The following is a 21,691-nucleotide window of genomic DNA, read 5'->3' on the forward strand; positions in this document are numbered from 1 at the left end:
TTCATTTTTCATCTTGTATTCAAATTTAGACTGATAAGTGCTGATCCCCAAGAAAATGGACAGACTGTGAAAAAAAAAAAAGTGTGTACTTACTGCGCTGGACAAGTCTTAACGTGTCTTCATTTAATGGAAACCTATGGAGAAAAACAAAGGCAAAATATGAAGTGCGCTGAACTGTCGTTCACTCCTAATGCAAGAACATTTGAGCTATTCATGTCGTGCTGTGGGTGTGTCCAGCCTAGAGTTTGATACAAATAAAATCAACACAGTAGTTGGGTGTACAGGCCATGGAGTGGAGGATGTGGTGTGGAGGAGTTGGCGGTAGAAAAGGAAAGATGATGATGAGAGAAAAACAGGATCCAGTTTATAGCTCTGACAGAACTTTTTCCACTTTTTGTCATTGTATTGTCTTCTCACATTCATTCATTGCTTAATCTGAGCCACTTAAATGCAAGCATCTGGTGACAATGAGCCAGATCAACAACTTCAGCTCCGCTGAAGTCAACATTTTGACACGGAGGTATTTGAAAAGCCAGATGAGGAAGATCGCTGTGATAACCACATTGGATCGTAAATCAGGTAGAACATCCAAGACTGGAAGTCATCAGCAAACAAACAAGCTATGGCGTTGTCTATCCCCCGAGGGTGAAACCCATACGCATCCGCTCATTCACTGTCATGACATGATTTATGGAAATATTACGCCAACCAAATTAACAAATTGCAGGTTGCCTGCCTGCCTGCCTGCCTGCCTGCCTGTGAATAACACACAGTGGGAATTCATGCAGGGCAGGGCAGGGCAGGGCAGCATCCTGACACAACTCCTCTGGATATTCATATTTTCTTTCCCTGCCATTGGTTATTTATTTAGCACAGTTCCGATCCACTTTCCCCGAGCTATTGAGACAATCCATCCTGTCAGATTTATGTGGTTAACCAGGGATGGGGGGGCACCAGAGTTTGACAGTATGCATTTCAGCTGCATGGGAGTGTTTTGGGAGGGTAATGAGGCTCTTGCAAGAACGCTATTAGAGGCTTACTGGGCCATTTGGGACTTTTTGGACTTGGAAAGTCACCCATAGGGGAGGGGAAAGGTATTCAAAGTATGTTGATGACTTTTTCTTTCTCAGCTCAATACTTCATGTAAGGGAACACACTGGCCAGTGAACCAGGGGTGGACAGAAAAATACTTTCAATAGGGTCCATCAAAATGAAAGAGTTTGCCACTGGATGTGACAATCCAATTTTCTCCGATCGATGCGATTGGGATTGAGCAGGGTAAATAAGGATGGATTGTTTGTCCGTTAGCCCACTGCGCTGTGTAACCAGGACCTAAATGTAAAGTGACAGTGCCCCCCCCCCACCACCACCACCACCACCACCGTACCAACCCCTTTAAGTCAGTTTTTCTTCTTAAGCTCCCTCTCTTGAATTAAAGTTTTTTTTCTCTCTTGCACTACTACTATTATTACGGTTACTATGATCATTATTAGCATCATTTGCATCATTTGCATGATCAGCATTATCTGCACAATAGCCCATAAATGAAGAATATTTCCACCCCCTTTATCTTCCTTTTTAGGGCCTTGTTGAAATCACTCCATTGTGAGGTGGTTAGCCCCAACTGCAGTTTGGCTGGCGCCAGTTTGGCATTGCACAAGTAGGCTTCCTTCACCCTTTTTTAGTCTAGAGTGTGGGCTGGAAGCTTTCGCAATATAGCATTGGAAAAGATTGGTTGTTTTTTACTTTCAGGCTGAAGGATTACACACAGAGGTTCATCTGATATCGGCACAGCTTGAGAGCCGAGCTTAGCTGAGATTAGTATCAACACAGGTGGGAGGCTGTGCACAGAAACACAGATTTGGTTACAAGGTGCAGAGAATAATCAATTCCTTTGCCGCTTCATGTGAATGGCTTGCACAGCTGCGCACACACAAACACACACACACACAATCAGTTATTGCTGAGGTGCTGTTTGCCATCATTCATGTTTTAAAGAATGGCTCCATGCACACACTCATCTGTCCCTGTCTGTGTGTGAGCCGCTTCCATTTTCTTGGCCAGGCACCCAGTCACTTTATTTTGCAGCAGGTAATCACAGAATGACAAGGTGTGGCCTGCTCTGATTTACTGCACCACCATGCCTGGAAGTTAAAAATGGAAAAGTGATAAACAAGACAGAGGGAACGCTCTCCGAGTCCCACCGCACGGAGGGAAGGGAGGAGAGGAGAGGCCGTACAGTTTACTATGTGTCTCAGGACAAGATTGTGCAGGAGAGCAGTGTAAAAATACATGTTTGTCATATATTAGAAGCAGACAGGAAGGGAGATTGTACTTTTTCCTCTGCTGCTATTCCAAGCTGCGTGAGACAGTAACATACGCACATAGGCGATATCGTTTACAACAGGAGAGATAAAGCGGCGAGCCCAGAAGGGAAACAGCATTTCAGGAAAAGGTTTCCGGTTAAAGTAACAGTTGGTGTCAAATAAGCATACAAGCAAAGCACTTGCTTTAAAGAAGGAGTGGGCCAAAGTGGGTCTTTCCTGAGCTGGGTGACCAGGGTAACTTTTGCACACCAAGACTTTCTCCACCACTGACATTCTGTCCATGACCATAGTCAACCAATTAAAAATCAGAGACTGTTCATTTCCTTGTAAATGTGCAAGTTCAGCATAGTTTTATTTGTATGCATTGACTTTTGATCTTGAGTGCAAGACAGTCCAAAGGATAAGCACTACCTCCCTCTTTGCTTTCTCTTCTCTTCACTTCACTTCATTTTCCAGAGCGCTTGTGCTATCTCCACCGGACCAACTGGAGGGTTTGACTGCACAAACAATAGAATCCCTCCTACTAACGTTCTCATTGTAGTGTACTTGTGGCTGCCCACATCTGCCAGCCTGCTGCCTCCGCCACGTCCCACTCCTACTGTATGGTTACAGCTATAGAAATAGCAAGGGTATTTTTTTTCCCTTGTCTTTTTTCTTTATTGTTACCAGTGCTAATCCCCAAATCAACAAGGCGTTGAAGAAAGGGGTGTTTGGGTTTTTTTTCTCACACTTGCGGGGACAAAAATAAATCAATAGCAGGGTGTGTAGGTGGCCATACTTAGCGCCGCTATCGGTCGGTCAAGTCAGTTTCCATTTGCAATTGGAGATAACGTGAAAAGAGGGATAAAGAGGTAAATAACCATGTGAGGAAGATAAAGGATGGATGGAGGGATGGATGGATGGATGCACGGACGGACGGACGGATGGATTAAGATGATAATTCTGGAGTGTAATAATGGTAATTGAATTTCGATTAATTGCACAGCCTTAATGCAAACCATTAGCAAAGCGTTATATAAACTGCCGTGAGCACATCGCCATGTGACAGAAATAAATCAATTTAGGGATGATGGATGACAAAATGGAAGAAGTCATTATTACTTTGTCATGTTGATAAGTTGACAGGAAAGACTTGAAGCGGTTAAAGCAGCAACCTTAGAGGATGAGCGAATTGTAACATCTACAAAACCACAATCTGAAAAGACAGTAGTTGTGTGTGTTTTTTTTTGTGTTTTTTTTTTTGGTGACATATGTATCTAGGTGAGCTCAAACAATTGCACTGGACAAATTGGAGCGGGGATTTGTCAACTAGAGGTTGGAAGTTCAGGTCTGCTCACTGAGTGATTGGGCAGATTATTGGAGTAGTTTTGGTAGGCTGACTGCTTTTTGAAGAAAAGCCATCCAGCTCTGCTATTGACTTGTCATAGTGATTGATTGGCTGTGAGAGCAAGCCCTAATGGCTTCATCAGCCCCGGGCCACGTACACATAGGACGAGAAGAGCACAGGCTGACTCGCAGTGTCATTGTAGCCCGGAAAAAAGTTCACCTCCAGCCTGGAATCCGGCACCCCTAAATCACTCTCCGAAAGACACACTAATTAAAAAGAGTTGATTTGATTGCCGCTTCCTCCTGTATAAGTGATTTCAACGGACTTCTTTCTGTGCCTCCCTATTAGCGCTGGAATTGTTTCTTTTTCGCTTGGGTTACTTTGCCTCATTCTTTTTCTTCTTAACTCAAGCTTGCTCCTCGGCAAGTGATTCTTTCAAGTCCCTAACAAGCCCTTGGAATGTCTTCATTGTCAACTGTTCCCAATCAAAACAACACGTCTTCACTTCTTGATACGTCAATTTATGAAAAAGTAAATAAATAAATAAATAAATAAATAAATAAATAAATAAATAACAATACAATTCAATTCCATCGCTGTGCTATGAATCCAAAGTGGCCTCTGCAAATGTAAACTGACCTCAAAGCGCAACGGAGGGTGTTGAAAAATACCCTTTGCAGACAAATGGGATTTCAAGAGCAAAGAGATAATTGTCTCAACTCCAATCTCGTTATCGGGGAACACGCAATTAGAGAAATGAAGCCATCCATTAATTAATCTTAAATGCAAGCCTCCGAGCGTCTGGTGCCTCACAGCTGTCTCTGTGACAGATTGCGATTCAATTACGCAACCTTATTGGAACACCAAGAACTCAAGCTCTTCATTCTGTGATCCCCCCCAATTAGAAGAAGTTCACTTTTGCCCAGCACTGTTAGACGCAAGGCTTAAATAAACTCCTCGTTGCATAGCTTTCATCCAATAATGACTCAAATTCGTTTCGGAAGACTCGCCTACTCCAATCGGACATTTTCCTTTCGGAATAAATTAACTTCATGTTGACGCATGTGACCAGAAAAGGCGAAATTTGAGTGATTCGTCAATATCTTTGAACTGCACTCGTAGAAAGTAATGATATCATCAGATTCAAAATGCAGCAATAATCAGGACCGCTAAAGTTAAACCAGCAGGGGGGAAAAAAAAAACCAATGAAAGTTTCACAGGTACAAATGAGCAAAAGAAAATAACATTTCATTCATCCCCCCTGAAGGAAAATATCAATTTGAACACATCATAAAAAAATATGCAATAAGCACATGTTAAGACAGTGATATTAAAGAAAAAGCCTCTTGCTCAAGGGCACCACAACAGCGATGAGCTAGCAAATGAGCCCGAATTTCCATTATTTGCTCCATTGCTGTTCATCAATCATGCAGAATGGCAAAACATTTGAAAAGAAGTCGAGACTATGATCAATAAATAACCAAAGCAGGGGGAAAAAAAAAAAAAAAATACAAAAAGACAGCAAAGCGTATTGACCCGAATGAGCTATTTCCACTCTTCTGGAATGACAGCAGACTTTCCCATTTTGAAGGCTGGAGTATGCAAGATGGAAAAGTCAGCTCTTCAATCACTCCCCAGCGATCACCCTAACTGGTCATAAATCAGACCTGTGGGCCCCATTTCAAACTAATTAGAGCCTGATTATGTTCTATCATAAAACATAACTGCAGCCACCATTAATTAGGCTCTGATGGCCCTCTACGGAGCCCGAGGAGCCGCACATGTGTGTGAGTGTGTGTGTGTGTGTAGCCACGATGTGGCAAAAAGAGGGCAAGAAAGTGACATGGAAAACTCTCTGATCCTACGAGATGATGCCACACAATCCTTGTTATCTTCACCTTCAACTGTGTTGTTGCTCAAGGGAATAAAAGACTGTGGGTGTGAAGCTTTAGGAGGGGGGGGCGGGGGATTTCGAGGGTGGTAATGCCTCAGAGATCAGGGTTAAGAGATTTAGCCTGCCTGACACACCTCACACCTGAGGCATGTTCTTTTTTTTTTTCTTCTGCTGAGAAAAATCCTGAATATTTTAGGCCTCGTGTGCTGGTCTGATGCAAGACCAACACATTCACTGCACAAGCTTTACACTCTCGGGTTGACATCAAAAATGGAATTTATGAATCCTTGCCAACCAGAACAAATAGAAGACAAGGACCTGGAACCACCCATTTTCTCAAACGGCTTTAACAAAGACATCCTAATGTCACATGGCTCAACAACAGAACATGAGGTGATGCTATGGAGAATGACAGTCAAGCTGATGCACTGTCATCCCCTAAGAGCTCCTGTGACATCTTCTATCCAAAGCATCTGCACATGATTTATGTCAGAGACCTTAAGTTCACTTGGAGACAACATGCAAATAAATAGCAAAAGCAATGACACTGTCAGAAGAATGTGACAAGCTGAAGCGCCGTTGCCAAGTGGCAATTGGGATCCATGTCCTCTATGGGAGATCAGGACTAATCAGGTCAAGACACTTTACGAGCGTGACCGGCCGGGATGGCTCACAAGCTTTACACTTGTTGGCAAGTGACATTTGTAAGCTGCGATGGAAGACAAATATTAGTCGACGGAATTATTGTTTGTTTGGATGAGACACGAGCTGCGTTTAATAGATCAGAGCAACGTCAATCATCCACTGGCCCTGTGCCATTGGAACATTCAAACAATCAGCCGTTTCATTTGATTTCCGGTCATTCCTTTTCAGACATGCGATGACGACTAGTGTGTGCCGCTTCCACCTAAGGAACATTACCAGACTGTTTGCAATGATTCTGAATTTGAGCAGGAATGAATGTTATCGAAATGTGGCAATCATAGAAATCATAAACAATAGGTAGTGTTGTGTACCGTATGTATATTAATGCTGGGTTTTCTAAATTTTTCATTTTTTTAATTCATAATTTCTTATCATTTAAAAAAACAAATCAAAAATCAACACAAACCTAACGGAAAGTCGTTCATTTGAATCGCTTTGCTTCTTCACTAATAAAATGATCCAAATGAACAGATCGCGCTGATAAAATGTCTTCATTGTATATTTGCTTTTTTTCAAGATCTCAAAATAACTACATGATTAAAAAGATATGATGATCAGGTATTTTTTTTACAGTGTAAAGGAGGGATGGATGAAAAAGTGTTTGCGTCCCATCGGATGTTGTGGCTTGTCCTGGCCCTCACCTCCGCTCACCTCCGCTCCACCCCGCCCCCCTCCCTTGGGCTCACATGCTGATTAATTAACAGGAATGAATGGTTTGATCTGCTCCCAGTTCATAAAAGATTGCCAGCTGGGCCGCCAATCTACTCCGTCTCTTATCAAATTGTGTGAAAATGTCAAGATGGCTGAAGCCAAATTAGCTTAAACAAACACTTCACACTCCTTTCCTGTCAGCTTGCCAGCGAATCGACTGGCTGCCAGCAGACACGCAACTGTACGCCCATTGACGTACACGCACGCAGATAGCGGCGCTCAAGCGCTAATTACTACTCCAACGCCCTGCTATTAATTGATCGATTTCGCATTTTGTTATCTTTGCGCTGGAAAATGTAGGATGAGTCTGTGGAACCTGCGCGGCTTGTTCTGAATGAGGTCCATTGGGCATGAACACACACACCCCCATTCCAAATTGCTTGACAGCTGCAAGGGTGCAATGAAACTCTGGAGTCTTCTAAATGAGGCTGCTGGCTAGCTGGCTGGCTGGCTGGCTGCTGGCTGACTGGCTGCTCGAAAAGAAAGCCTGAGCTGAATGAACTCGCTTGTTGGACCCAAAACAAGAGACAAGGAAATAATCTGTGTCCCAGCTCTCCAGCGAGACACTCAGTGAGCCCCTCCGTGCTGGCTTGCCCTCTCAAAGTCAATCAGCTCTGTGACTGAAACCCAGTGAAGGGGAAAGCACGGTGGATTAAAGAGAGGTGGAATTGGGAAAAGTACGGAGAAATTAAAAAGACGGCTCTCCCGCTCCGTCCAAACCGTGTCAAGGTGACACGTTTAATTGCGAGATGTGGTGGCGGAACGAACTTCCCTTCTGTCCCCTTTGGATATGTTTGATGAAATAATTGCTCATCTTTACATGAGTCTTTTCAAACATACAGTGGGGAAAAAAATCTGATGAAGAAAAATGAACAAATAGTCTTTTTTATCATTGAAATAATTACAAATGAAATGACATTTTTATGTTCTTTAAGGATCAATCATTGTATGAAAGGGGGGGGACCCCAAAAATAAATCTAATCTGTGGCTACAAAAACAAATGGCTTGACTCCTTTGTGCACATGTGGTCGTCGATGCACTTCAAAGTCTGAGGATAAAAGATGCCGGGTCCATTCGTCGGTGTGTGTCAAGCCCTCTTAAGTAGCAAAAATATATGTGCATGAAAACATATTGTCAATGGCTTTACAGCGTTTTGCCACATCTGCTTTGCCAAGCGTACTTTTCTATCCTTTTGTCCTCGTCTTTTAGAAAACCACAAGGACCAACGCCGTATTGTAGAGGAAACAAGTCAAGTGAAGAAGGAAGGAAAAGCCACACATTCCTCCAAGTGCATTGGTTGGGATTTCACCTCAAGCGGCAACTGAGATGTGACGCCAGACCACTTATACAAAACCAGAATCTCGATACAACTACAAGTGTATTCTGCTTAGCAACAAGTGACCAAGCAGGTAAAGAAAATGTGTTTATATTTGGCATGTATGTTCATTCTATTCCTGTAGGCGGCACAGGAATACTTGAAAGATGATTGTGATTAAAAATGGACATGAGCTACACACACACACACAAGAGCGGCTTGCATTTCAAAGCCAAGACCAGTTGACAACACACCATTGGCTTTCAAATAGAAAATATATTGTCCTTTATCGCCGCACCAATTAAAATGAATTTGCCTCTGGAGCTCATTCTGTGCCCGTGGCAAAGATACATACAAATGAAAAGTCATCTTTTTCACCTTTAGCTTGTTGGAGCGTATCAAAGAAAATAAATGAGTTGAATGCAGCGTGTCGTATGAGACTGCCAAGAGCAAAGATGTGACGGCTACTGAGGCCACTTTGCGCAGACGCTGAATAATCCTATAGTTGTGTCTTTTATCAGACATCATTTTATCTAGAGGTCTTAATATGTCCATTTTTGAAATGAGCACAAAAAGAAAATCGTGATCTAAGACACACATGAATAGAAAAGGTCCTCCCCCCCCCCCCCCCCCCCCCCATTCATCTCTGATTCTTTTTCATGATACCGTATAATTGGTGCATATTAGATCTTGGCGCAGATTCTCTGGGTTGAAGAAACTGAAAATATTTTTTGCTTATTTTTGTCCTATGTGATTCTTTCTCGCCCATGATTTTCTCATTCAATGACATCATCCAGTTGTTAAAATAATTTGATTTCAAACTCAAGGGCCGGCCGGGGGCCACATACAAGGGGGGCAGAAACAAGACCTATTTCTTCCTTTCAATTCTGGTAATTAATGAATTAATGGTGAAACTATAGCATCATCTGTCAGTGAAATTATCCGAGTCGAAAATGTGCTAAAAAACAAAAAAAAGACTACTAAATCAAGCAGTGTGAGTCATTCAGGCTGACAGCTCTTCAACTTGACTGTGGCTAAGTAGAAATGCTGATTGAAAGTTGCAAAGTTAGCCCAAGGACAGAGCTCTGTACATTTTAATTATAACAGCATTTTGAAAGACTAGACACAAAGAGAGAAACAAAGCAGCAACAGCTTCAGAGAATAATTTGTAACCACTCACCGGACACTCCATGATGTGCTACACCGGCCGGCACAATCTAATGAGATCCGATACATGAGCGGAATCAACAATTCTGCCTTGACAAAAAAGCGGCTATGACTGACATTGTCAGGGCACTGTTCTTTTAACTCGCTTATCGCTGTCGGTGGAATTTGCACTGGCTGCTACTTTACCTCAACTTTACCTGAGCTCTTAAGAATCAAGTTGGATTGGGTGAAAATGTTTCCAGTTCTGGTTGTTAACTCCTTCAGTGCCATTGGCAATTATAGACTGTATTAAGTAGCTTGGCAGTGAATGAGTTCCTATTGAATCTTGGGCTTCGGAACGGTTTGTGTCTTATGCTCAAGCCATCTTTTTTCAAAGACCTCCTTTGGCTTTATCTTCATCAGCTCCTTCTTCCATTTCTAATTGCATATTCTGCCACGTCTTTGTAGAGCACATCACTGTCTGCTCCCGCTACCTTTCATCAACGCTCTGCTCGGCTCGGCTCGGCTCTGTCTGTCAGGTGAACTTCTGAAGGGACGCGTGTCAAAGAGGGCTTAACCTGACACAATTCATCACGCAGTCATTAAACATTGGCGCTATAATGACACGCACTTGTACACTTTGACAACAAACTACAAAGAGTCTTTTTATGTAGTATTTATAAATACACTGTCGCAAGTATAGGAATGAATTACTCTTATTTTGACATGCTGGAGTAGGTTAGACGGAGTGTAAAGTCAAGCTACTGTGCAAAAGTCAGAATTTTGATAGAATGTGCGGGGAAACAATGAGAATTTTTACCCTACCGTTCACCTTCTTTCAAAAATAAATTCTTTACCATTAAACTACAAGAAAGCAGGGAGCAGATACAACAATGAAACAATCTAAAAGAGTGATTGTGGTCTTGTCCTTTTAAAAAACAAGTTCATCACCTAATAAATCTGCCGGAAACTAATAAAACTGTCATCAGTATGATTTTCCTGGAGAAGAAGGAATCCGGGGGAAACGGGGAAACAAAATATGACCCCATCAACCTTATCTGGTTGCTTTGTTTTGTTCCAGCTAAGGTCACAATGAACCAAACTCATTTGCTATTTTTTTTTCCCCAAGAATCATTTTTTTTATCATGATATTAATCTGACTGTAAATAAAAAAAAAGGGGGGGGGGGGGGCTTCACGACTGTGCATGAAGTCATTTACAATCTGAATGTTGTCCTCCAAAGAGGCACCAAACAAAATGTGTTTTGATGAAGAAATGTGTGTTTGGAGGCCAGAACCGGCAGGGATGGCCATACATTGTCACCTTTTCACCTAACACCCTTGCTTGCTTTCATTTAATCTCTATTTTGCACGGCGGGAACTTGCTATTCCACCCCTGCTTGGCTTTTATCCCTCCCGCTGGGCTGCAAAGTGATGTGCCATCTATTGCTGCCAAATGTGTTTATATCAGTGAAATTAGACTTCCGTTTATGAATGTATGTACCCAGGGCAGAAGGAGGTCGAGCGTCAGGGAAAATGGAGACTTTTTGGATGGGATAAGGTCGGGCCGATTGGGTGAGTGTGTGTGTGTTGTCTCCCATTGGAGAAAGCCCCGGGACTAATACGAGGCGTCGTCAGTAACGTGCAGTGGCGGCAAGTCAGCCGTGATTCTGTTTGCTAAGCTCTAAACTTGGATGGGATGGAAATGGATGTGTGATAATAAAACACAACATTGTTTGATGCAACATTTGTATCCCAGATTGAACTTTTGAGCTTGCCGCTGTGCCCGTGAGCGGAATCTGCCGGCCGCTCTGCTGCTTTGCATGGTCACACAAAAGAGCACCTGGTCAGGCATATAATCATCACAAACCGCCTTTAGTGCCTGGAACTTCCCCTGGAGGCCGAAAGTACCTCCTAACAACTTGGTGCAGCTGGCCTTCATCACCAAATGCTAATCACAAACACAATTGAACGTGGCATTTTCCACCCTGAACTGCGTCTATCATTTTTCTGAGCCCTGTATGTTGCTAATGAGGTCAAATAGGCAAGATGCAGAGTATTGCTTTAATAAGATGCTTTGAAATACTCAAATATGCCATTTTGATTGAATTCACTCACAATTTGCTCTTCGGTTTATTTGGACAACTCAATATCTGTCTTTCTTTTCCTTTGTTACCTCTTTTATTTGAAAGAGGGAGGGCAGCCTAAAAAAGCAGCCATTATCTGACACAAACTGGCAGCTAAATAGGGAAATAGGGGGGAGAGGCAAAAGGCACTCCCCCCAATCTAAAAATGAGCTGGGAAAGGGAAGAAAGGCAAATAATGAAACCTAATCCCCTTGTGCCCAGTAAAAAGGAAATGATCTATCTCCTTTATCTAAGTATGCTATTTATAGCTCCGTGTACTTTCTGTTTTGGTTCTATGCATAGTTTGGACTGGAGAAGATTGGAGGATGGAGAAAGGTTGGAGGGTCACAAGATGCTTGCGTGGCGATAAAGGGAGTCTATGTGGCTGGGAGATGGAGGAGAGGTGGATTGGAAGATTGGAAGGGTTCTTCCCAAAGGGAGCTTCCCAAGCCAATTTGGAACGGCACGCCGGCTGTCTCCGTCTCTCTCGCTCGCACACAAACTCAAAAGCACAGTTTGTCCATCCCGGCCTGTCAGGCATGGCTTGTTAGGACAGATTTCAGCGGGAGAAACAGCTTGAGAGATCAGCATACAGATGTACGTATCTGCCATTGTTTACGTCTGAGGCATCATTATTATTATTACAGTCAAATCGTAAGCTTCTCTGTCTTAACTATTTTGAAACGGCTCACCTAACATTACATCAGCAGCAAATTGGGAACAAAGTGACTCATGGCTTTTTTTTTTTTTTTTTTGGAATTCCGACAATGCCAGACTAAGCGAGGCACGCACGCACGCACGCACGCGAGTACGCGAGTACGCACACACTGGTAATAATATTTGGCTATGTGGGTTCGACTGCCTTTGATGTGAGCTTCCAGTCCCTGCATGGTGCCTGGTCCGCCTGCAGCTCGCCAGCTTCAAAAGCTGAGCTGACCTCATTTCCGAGTCCTCCTGCTGAGTCTTACATAGCGCAGATGGTCAGACACAGGGAGCTGATCATCCCGTTTGCAACAACACATTTTGTTTTAGTCACCTTTGCTCTCTGCCGGCCTGTTACGTTGCCGGCCGGTGTCAGTATGTGTGAATGGAACGTTCACGCAGGTCACGGGCCCGTCCGTCTCTGGCATGAGTACCGCACGTTGCCAATTAACCCTTGGGAGCTCTACGGGATGCAGTTCCCTTCATGTCTTTCGAAAAGGGTTTTCCCCAGCAATGTCATTCAGAACAATTGTTTTTAGATGTTTTTTTAAATTGAATATTTTTTTTGAAATATTCACACAAATAAATAAACAAATCTGGTTGCATAGTTCAATCAACCGCTGTTGGAAAATATTTGCCGTGATATTTTACTTGTCATTTTCACTAGAAACAAAGAAGTAATGTTTTAATTGGCGTTTTTTACAACATGGGCAAAAAGAAAAATTTCACGCCGCTGCTCAGTCAGCGGTTTGGAGGCCACGCCACTTGATAGACACACGCACACACAAGACATTCAACGGCGTGTGCATCCCTGCGGAAAGGCAGCCGGGCAGCGCCTCCGCGTGAGCCACTGCAACTGAAACGCTAACATACTGACCATATCAAGCCTATCCTCGGAGACATTATCTCTTTCCATTTTTCACAAGCTGTGCGGCAAGCCTCAGTGCACAAACGATGGAGAGAGAGAGAGAGAGAGAGAGAGAGATACCAAGGGACGGCAACCACGGAAACATGTATCCCGCTTTACAATCAACGCAAGCATTGTCAATTCATATACGCATCATATTAGTGAGGTGAGAATCGGTCGAGGCGAAGGAGGCCAAGGTTGCAAAACATTTCCTTGTTTGGCATTACTGCACTTGTGAAAACACGGTGAATGGCAAGCGGCTCCAGCCTGCCTGGGGGCAATTTCAACTGTTTTCATCAAGTTACTTGACGCTGCCGTCACACTTCAGCGCTACGCTGGACTTTCGCAAATCCATCATACCGCATGTCTAGGAACAGCTGTCGCCTTGCATTGCATTCTCCTAGCAAAAACAAGAACTTTCCTCTTTCTATCCCCAAATCAGATTTGAAGTGGAGAGCAAATTTGGAAACAGTAAACTGGGCAATTTACTGTCTTAAGTTACCATGAATGAGGAAGCTGGAGTGCCGAGAGAAATGATAGCAAAGTACAGGCAAAATACTGCCACTTGCACATGAAATGCCAAAATGGAAATTTTCAGCAACATTTGACGTCATCAAACAAGCAAACTGCTGTCACGTGTAAAAGTACAAAATCAACGAGGACCAAATTGGGCGGAAAGCCCGAGTGTCTGCTTTGAATGTGCACATATATACGCGTTTACGGCTCCGATCTGACTCTGGCAGAGCGTTATGAATGTTGAGCGGAACCGCGAGGGTTGGCGCCATCCAGGGCTAGTGATTAATGTTGACACAGTAAGAAGAGGCCACCCTGTTGATATCAATTATTGCTCTCCGCTTAACGAGGCCAGCCAGCCAGCAGGCCAGCGCTGCAGATACACCGGCGTGGCCGGGCGGGGCGGGGCCAGGGTCGTACACAGACACAAACACACAAGTGCAGTAGAGCATTGATGCCCTCAAGAGGAACTCATCGAGCCTGTGTGATTTATACTCTGGCCTGAATTACTCAGACTTTATACGGTGCACTTGTGCCTCCGTAAGATTTTTTCAAAATACAAATATGGGATATGGTTTGGTTTTAGGATCTGCAAACTGTATCAACCTCGTCATGCCCCGAGATGATTGGATTGAATGACTAGTTTTCGATGAATCAAAATCGATGAGTCGATTCATTTGGACAGCTTTAGTTCGATTTAATGATGACATATGCGAGTCCACCGCGTCTCTTAAAGGAGTCACAGAGTGCATTGATTTGTAATTGATTGAAGACCCAGGGATGCTTTACAACTTGTAATTGACCAATACAGTAATCGTGTTTTATGATATACAAAATGACAATTTTAGAATTGATATGACTCTGTGGGAATAGCTGACACATAGTCCGCCGGATCTTTCATTGCCAAGTAGCGTTACTGTTTGTCTCTTTTTTGCCCCTCACTGTCTGTCTTCAGCCCCTTTTTATCACCTTAGACAGAGAGAATTGTTCGATTAATTACTGTCTGCTGGATGGTGTCACCGCAGAGTCTCGGAACCCCGAGAGAGAAGGCAGCTGCTGCTGCTGCTGCTGCTGCTGCTGCCGCTGCTGCTGCCGCTGTCACAATTACAATGCTCTACAACAGCTCCAGCTTTTCTCTTTCCCCTACTCCTTCAAGCTACCCTCTCATTATCACAAAAGCCCATCTTGTCTTTGAAGAGGGCCCGGTGAGAAAGGCAGATCGTGATGCAACTCTAGTCCCTACCTGCCAGTTTGACAGAGCCTAATTCCAAATCAGCACAGGGACGGACGGATGGAGGGATGGATGGGTGGATGCCAAGGGCTTTTATGACCAAACCGGTGGCCACTTCAAAGGGGCATTCACTTCACTTCACTCTCAGAATGGAGGAGATATATGGACGTGTTAAAAGTCAGGCAAATCTGACTGGAAGTTCAATTACCTGTGGCGAAGATGATTGTGGAAATGAGAGCAGGTTGAGTCGTCTGCTGGCTTACAGTCATGAAAGATGGCAGTTTTGTCCTTCTCTGGGTGCCTGTCCAAAAAAAAAAAAAAAAAAAGGACAATGTAAACAATTGAGAGCATTCTGCACAATTCATATCACATCACATCACATCACCGTATTGCTCTCGTTAGTCCGAGAACAGAAAAAGTGACCGAGATGCACTAAACTAACTTTTGTTTCCACAATGCTTTTAAAAATGTGACCGTTACTTGCGTCTTGTTTGCTCATTCAAATGAGCCAAGACCACATGAAAAAAAATTCAGTCAGGAAAACAGAACTTGTAGCAACCAACATTGAGAACAAACAACCGTTTCAAAATGTTTTCATATTATTAAAAAAAAGAAAAACATGAGACAGAAAACTAATCTAAATAATTCTTTTTTTTTTTTCTCCCCCAAAGTCCAGTCTGGGTCCCATCTCCACCTTGTCTGGGGTCTGATTGTATCGATTGGCCGTTTGGAGGCAGAAAGTCCAAAGAGACGGACGGGCATAATTACAAGCAGATAAGGCAATCCACTGCAATTAAGTGTCCGTCTCTTGGCAGTCTTGGCTGGGGACCATCTCTCATCCTAAGCAAGAAATAAATTAGCCCAGCCTGCCTGGTGCCACTGCTGCACTGAAACATAGGAACAATTAAATCAAGGAATTCATCCAAATTCCTGCAGAGCCTACAACTACAAGGACATATTTGAACAAAGGTGCCACTAGAAGACCAAATGTATTGTAAAATGCCGTCGGTGTGTTCCTCTTCCGTGGAAAAGAGCACGTTAACACTGTTGTCAGGACATTTTGTAAGGTTAGCGGGTCATTGGCAAAGGTCCCTTGAGGAGATGTTTTTCATTAGGATAAATGAATCTTGTCATGGGCTATCGTGTGTGGCCTTCACCGAGAAGGACGGGAGTTTCCTTTAAATGTCATTTGCCCTTTTATGTTGCGGCAATCCTTTTATCCTGCCTGCAAAGAGCATATATGATTTACACAGCTAATTACTCTGAAAAAGAGTTTGTGAGAAAAGATGGATATAGGACTGCATGAATAGCACCATAGGTTTTAGATCCAAAATGTAAAAAAAAAAAAAAAATTAAAAATGGGCGCTATTTTGAGCACACTCTTTCTGATTGACTTCTAAGGGTTGGAACAAACTTTTTAAAGGGGAGTGAGGGGGGGGGGTGAATACGCAAACAGCCACTCTGCAGGTAATTAGCTGGTGGATGAAGAGAAAGCTGCCGACTTGAATTTGGCTTCTGTTTCAACTAGGCTCGTGTTGGATGTGAGAGCCCCTCGCCAGCCAGAAGGGAAACAAGCCATTACATTGAAATGCATTCAATTTTCAACAAAAATTCCCCAAGCTCCCTTTTTGTGGTGCCATAGAAATTAGGGCTATTCCCAATTTGTTTGCTATTTTTATCTTCGACTGGTACTTGACAAATAGACTGATCATCTCTACACAAATATGCAGTATTTATAATCCTGTGTGTCAATTTGTAAACTATTAAAAACAGAGCAAGACATGCTTTATAAAAATAAAACTTCTAATGGTAAGCTAGAATGTCAGAAATTGGCACTTAGTCAATAATGCTGCCTGGAAAAAAAAAAGAACATGCCATCTGGATTTCAGGTGAATTACAGTCGTATCGTATAAATGTCCTAACGCTGCAAAATGAACGTCTGTTACATTGCGCTTGACTGTTTTTGGGGTTTTTTTCAGATTTTTGATTGATCGTTTTTTATGGGTTTTCACAGCCCTATATAAAGGCAAGTTGGAATTTATAGTTTGCGCAAGTGAGAGAGTGAGAAGTCGGGAATACTTAATAAAGAACAATATTAGTACTAATACTGCCAGGCACCAATACGGGATGTCCCCGTCAGTGGCTTAGCGACACAAGGGAAGATGTGGCAAGTGAGAGAGAGGAGAGAAGTGCGGGATGAACTGGAAGAGGAGGGGTAGCTGTCAGATGGTTATGCATGGCTGCACTTAAGTCGCATTGACGCAAGGCCGAGCTGGGCTGTTCCCAGACGCTAACCTCGACACACACACACACACACACACACACACAAGGTCCAGCCTGGCTACTGCTGCAGACTTTGATTTTTTTTTCCCCCCCCTCCATTCACAATAGGCAATTATTTATCTCCAGCGGTGAGTGACAGGAGTGGTCAACTACAACTGACCTCTAACCTAACAATCACCCCCAGGATGCCAGAACATATGTACACACTCCTCGTTCACTTGACACGTGCAGCTGAACTTGAACATGAACTCTCACTGTGTAACTGCTGTCAGTTTGGGAGACGGGCATCAAAAGCGGAAAGCTACATTTGCAAGCGTATATTACGAGAGGGGAAAGTTGGAGGACCGCGGTGCATGTCAAAGATTGAGGAAGAAAGGAGTACTGCTGCGTGCCGTCTCTCCTTTTACCTGCAGAGTAATGGAGAAAGGCTCCATGGTGAGATTGATAACCCAGAGGTCACAACAGATCCAGAGTCATTTTGTTGACCCAGTGAGAGGTGGACCACAGGGGAGGCCGACCACTCCAAAATAAAGAGGGGAGAATTAAGCTTTTGGCTCACTGGCCTAATGGATTTTACGGTGCAACAAAACGGCGGAGGGGAAAGTTTTGCTACGTAATTCATCTGCTGAAACTTCTGGATAACAGACTAAAGCGCACAGATATAAAGATGCTATTTGTGGCATATTCCTGATACTGTACATAAAGCATGTTTTGTCTATTTCCTTTTTTCATAGCATCCATCAATCAAGCCATGATCTAGCCGTGTTCTTTATGTGTCCGGGTTTTACGAGCCTATCCCGGCTGACTGAGCAAGAGCAGAGAAAGAGAGAGAGAGAGAAAGAGAGAGAGAGAGGTCTGGTCGCATGGACAGTAAATCAAAAGGTACAATATTTTACTCTCTCTCTATGGTCTTTGAATAATCCAACATAGTTTTTCATCTTTTTGGTTTGCGCCGCCGCAACATGAATTGGGTTTTTTATTTCGGCTGCGGGCTTTGATCAAACAAGAAAGCTGAGTGAAGTCAAAATTTCAAGGCAACAATATCTACAAACTGCCTTTGTCTAGATAAGGAACCCTTCTGCAAAACCATGTTAAATTAATCCCACAGTAAGTTTGTGAGTTTGTCCAACTATCAAACACAATATATGCATGACTAATCCAAATATAATACTACAGAAAGTCAAACATTCTTTTCAAAATGCAAATGCTATCAATCACCTTAAATGGATAAGTGTAATTTTTGGGTGGACAAGCTTGAGCATCTCAAGTGGGCTACTGTGCTGTTTTGATGCTGCTGCTACTGCAGCAGAGGATGCTTTTTAAGGAGGGGTTTAATTTCACACTACATTAAGTCTTTTACAAAACAGACATTTGGGCAAATTGTTTGTGGAATGGGCCCCCCTTTTCTTCCACTACACCTCTCTTAGTCACCATGCAACAAAGATAACAAAACCCACAGGGGATGAAAAATCTCTTTGTTGTATTTTAGTTCTTTTTTTTTTTTCAATTCTGTTGAAGACAAATTTAGTTGAGTTTGCTTGTTCAACAAACACTGACAATTTATGGGTGCTATGGATTCTAGCATAGCTTCTTTAATTCTGATAGCATGTTGTTCAAGTTGTCATCTTCAGCTGCAGCTCCAAATCTTCAATCCACCACCAAACATAACAAGTTGGTGCCTGACTGCAATTAGCTCAGCACAACAGATGCCACCAACAATGACGCCGATACATACTGGGCTGATGGAGTCTATCACATCAACTTTATGTTCATCTAATTTCACGCTGACTTAGTCTGAAATCTTGTCACTTAATGACATTAATTCATGCTTTAGGACAATCTTTGACCTGACCGAGGAAATACCATGTGAACCCAGAGGCCAATGACACAAGTCTTATCCTTCACGCTGCACTGGAAATTCCCAACCTTTACAAAGCACGTTTTTCGGCTCTTAACACCACTTTTAAAATAAATGATTCTGTTGTGTGTATGTCTGAGGGGCCATCCGTTTCTATTCAAGTCTTACGCTGCGGCCCACAACAACAAATGAGTTTGACACCGCTGACCTCGACCTTGCAGACACCTCCATAATCACCAAGTATTGCACTTTTAGTGTTTTTCTTTGTGTTTGTACATTTTTCCCCTTTCCACCTGTACTGGAATTTTATCTACCCTTGGCTCCAAAAAAGGCACTAAAGAAAGAAATGGTAATATCCCCCCCCCTTTTTTTTTTTCTTTGTTACCCGTTGTCCTCGCCACACCAATGAATTAAACATTAGAATGGCGGCCGCCACTATTACCGACCTGCTGATGGGACAGCGCTCTGACTTTGGATATGCAGAAAGGTTTCGGCGGTGAGGTGAGGTGAGGAGATTAGACGCAAAAGAGGGGGAAATGAAAGTGAAAGCAAGAGTCTTCGACCTCTATTTGCTGTCCTCTGCGTGCCCCCCTCCGAGCGAGTCCTCTCTGTGTCCCGTCACATCGTTCTTTCCGTCTGATAAGTCTCGTCAGCCAACTTTGTTCCCCTTCACCTTTTCCCCCCACATCTTCAAAACCCCGCCGATTGGTTTTCTAGGGTGCCTCATGTTGTTAGGCTTTCCCGATGCATACGCTTTTGTTTTGCCCGCTTCAATTCTCTTTCTCACTCTCCAAGTCCTTCTCTGCTTTTTAAGTACAAAGCCTTGGTTTTGGCACACACTGGTCGGTCGCCGTAAAAAACATTTCCCTAAACTTGCCCAGACTACATGTTTTGATTTACGTACTATACCCAAAAATAATTTCTTTCTCACATAGCGTGTTTCTTCTTTTGGTTCATTACCCCTAATGCAAATTTGCTAGACCTAAGGCATTGTTTTACACTTCAGCCCTCTTCATATTTATTGAACATTGAATATTAAGTATGCTCCAAAGTGCCTCTAAAAATGGAGTGACACACTTGCAGTGTATTATGAAGAGACGGATATTGGACTGAAGCTTCCATCGTTACGGTTATACGGTGGAATTAGAACACGCTCCATTGATCGACCTCTAATTTGTTCAAATGTACAAGATTTCCCAGAGGAAACCCCAAAAAAATAATAAAATGAATACGCCTTAAAAAAATGTAATGAAAAAGAAGATGGCGTGAAGGGCGCGCAGAGAGAATTACAACTTGTGTTTGGAAGGGGAGTCAACCATATTCGATGATTGTTGCGCAATCTTTTGGGCACAAATGAAGTCATGGCAGACTCAACTAGTTGAAGTGGATGACACAAACAGCCATTAACAACGGAAAATTGCCAAAGCACTCAATAAATCTTCCCAAGTGTAGGCAAAGTGTGCGTATCCTCTGATGCCAGATGTTTGGCTTTAGCTGCCTGCAAGTCCCAAGTCTATCTGAAATGTAGATAAAGCAACGGCATCCACCTATCAGCAGTAGCCTGCAGGCCAGTCCTGAGATAATTGAAGTTATTAGCTTGCTGCCTCTTAGCTGGCACTGAGCTCAAGGGTGCTCAGTCAGGTTTCACCTTGCTACAAACGACACACATATGCACAAGGTTAGCCTGTCACGGTGAAGGCCGGCCCGGCCCGGCCCGGCCCGGCCCGGCTGCTGCAAAATATGCTCGTGAAGAAACAATGGGATGTGCGTTAAATACCTTGGGGGCTTTATTCTGCTGCATATAAGGAAAGACTTGCTTGTTTTAACAGTAATCCAGCTACCTTTTTGCCCAGGTATTGCATATCCTAACATTTTGATTGAATAATAAGAAATTCAGTTTTATTTTGCTCATTTTTAGATCTTTGCAGACGTACCGTTTCGGTACCGGTATTCAGGAATAGCGATAAAGCAAAAATGTTGGTATCGGTATTTGCAATGAGAGTACTGGCCGCCGTTTTACGATCAGGAAATAGAACTTAAAACAATTGAAAATTGTCAATCATCTCATTCAATTTTAAGGAAAATATCTTTGTCTCAACAATATCGGTGACCACTCAAGAACTGAGCACTGGGACCGTTATGGATCCGAAAAGAAGTTGTATCAAACATCCCTAAAAATGTTTGCCGAGCGTTACTTGAAAGTGTCCCTCTGTTGATGTTACGTGATTTTGCAGAAACATCCCTCATTTTCGGCAATAAGCACAACAAACACCCAGTTAGGTGGTGCAATGCACTCAGAGACTTCCCATGTGTTTGTTTTCATAGTTCCATTATTTAGCGCTAAATGCGCTCATTAAAAGTCAAGATGATGCCAAGGCAGCAGTGGCAGTCCCTTGATCCATTGGCGAGCCAGCCGCAGGGGGAGATGGTAAACTAGTTCAAAATGACAATGCGAGAATGCAGACAGCCACCAATGTCTGTCTCAAACAGCATTATTTTCTCTTTCTCGCTTTTCTTCTTGCGGGGAGAAGTTAGCCTTGGAAACGCTGCTGCCAAGACATCCAGTACTTTATGTTAAGAGTGAATGGCGCCATTCTGTAACTTTCTCAATAGCACCGTGCAAAAGAGCACATGTTTTAACAAGTGTC

The 21,691-nt window shown here is 43.1% G+C and overlaps 1 protein-coding gene across 6 annotated transcripts in view; it reads right to left on the bottom strand.

The window, feature by feature from the left end:
- The window catches only part of LOC125991623 (RNA binding protein fox-1 homolog 3), a 159,186-nt gene that overhangs the window by 122,738 nt on the left and 14,757 nt on the right, over positions 1-21,691 (bottom strand). For all 6 annotated transcript variants that reach the window (XM_068649423.1, XM_049759709.1, XM_049759707.1 and 3 more), the window contains 2 exons: positions 15,111-15,203; positions 94-134 (listed from right to left, as the gene is read on the bottom strand). In XM_068649423.1, coding sequence (XP_068505524.1) covers positions 94-134; positions 15,111-15,203 — 134 coding nt within the window. The remainder of the gene's footprint in view (positions 1-93; positions 135-15,110; positions 15,204-21,691) is intronic.

This window comes from Syngnathus scovelli, chromosome 21, assembly GCF_024217435.2.
Source record: "Syngnathus scovelli strain Florida chromosome 21, RoL_Ssco_1.2, whole genome shotgun sequence".
NCBI classification, from domain to species: Eukaryota; Metazoa; Chordata; class Actinopteri; order Syngnathiformes; family Syngnathidae; genus Syngnathus; species Syngnathus scovelli.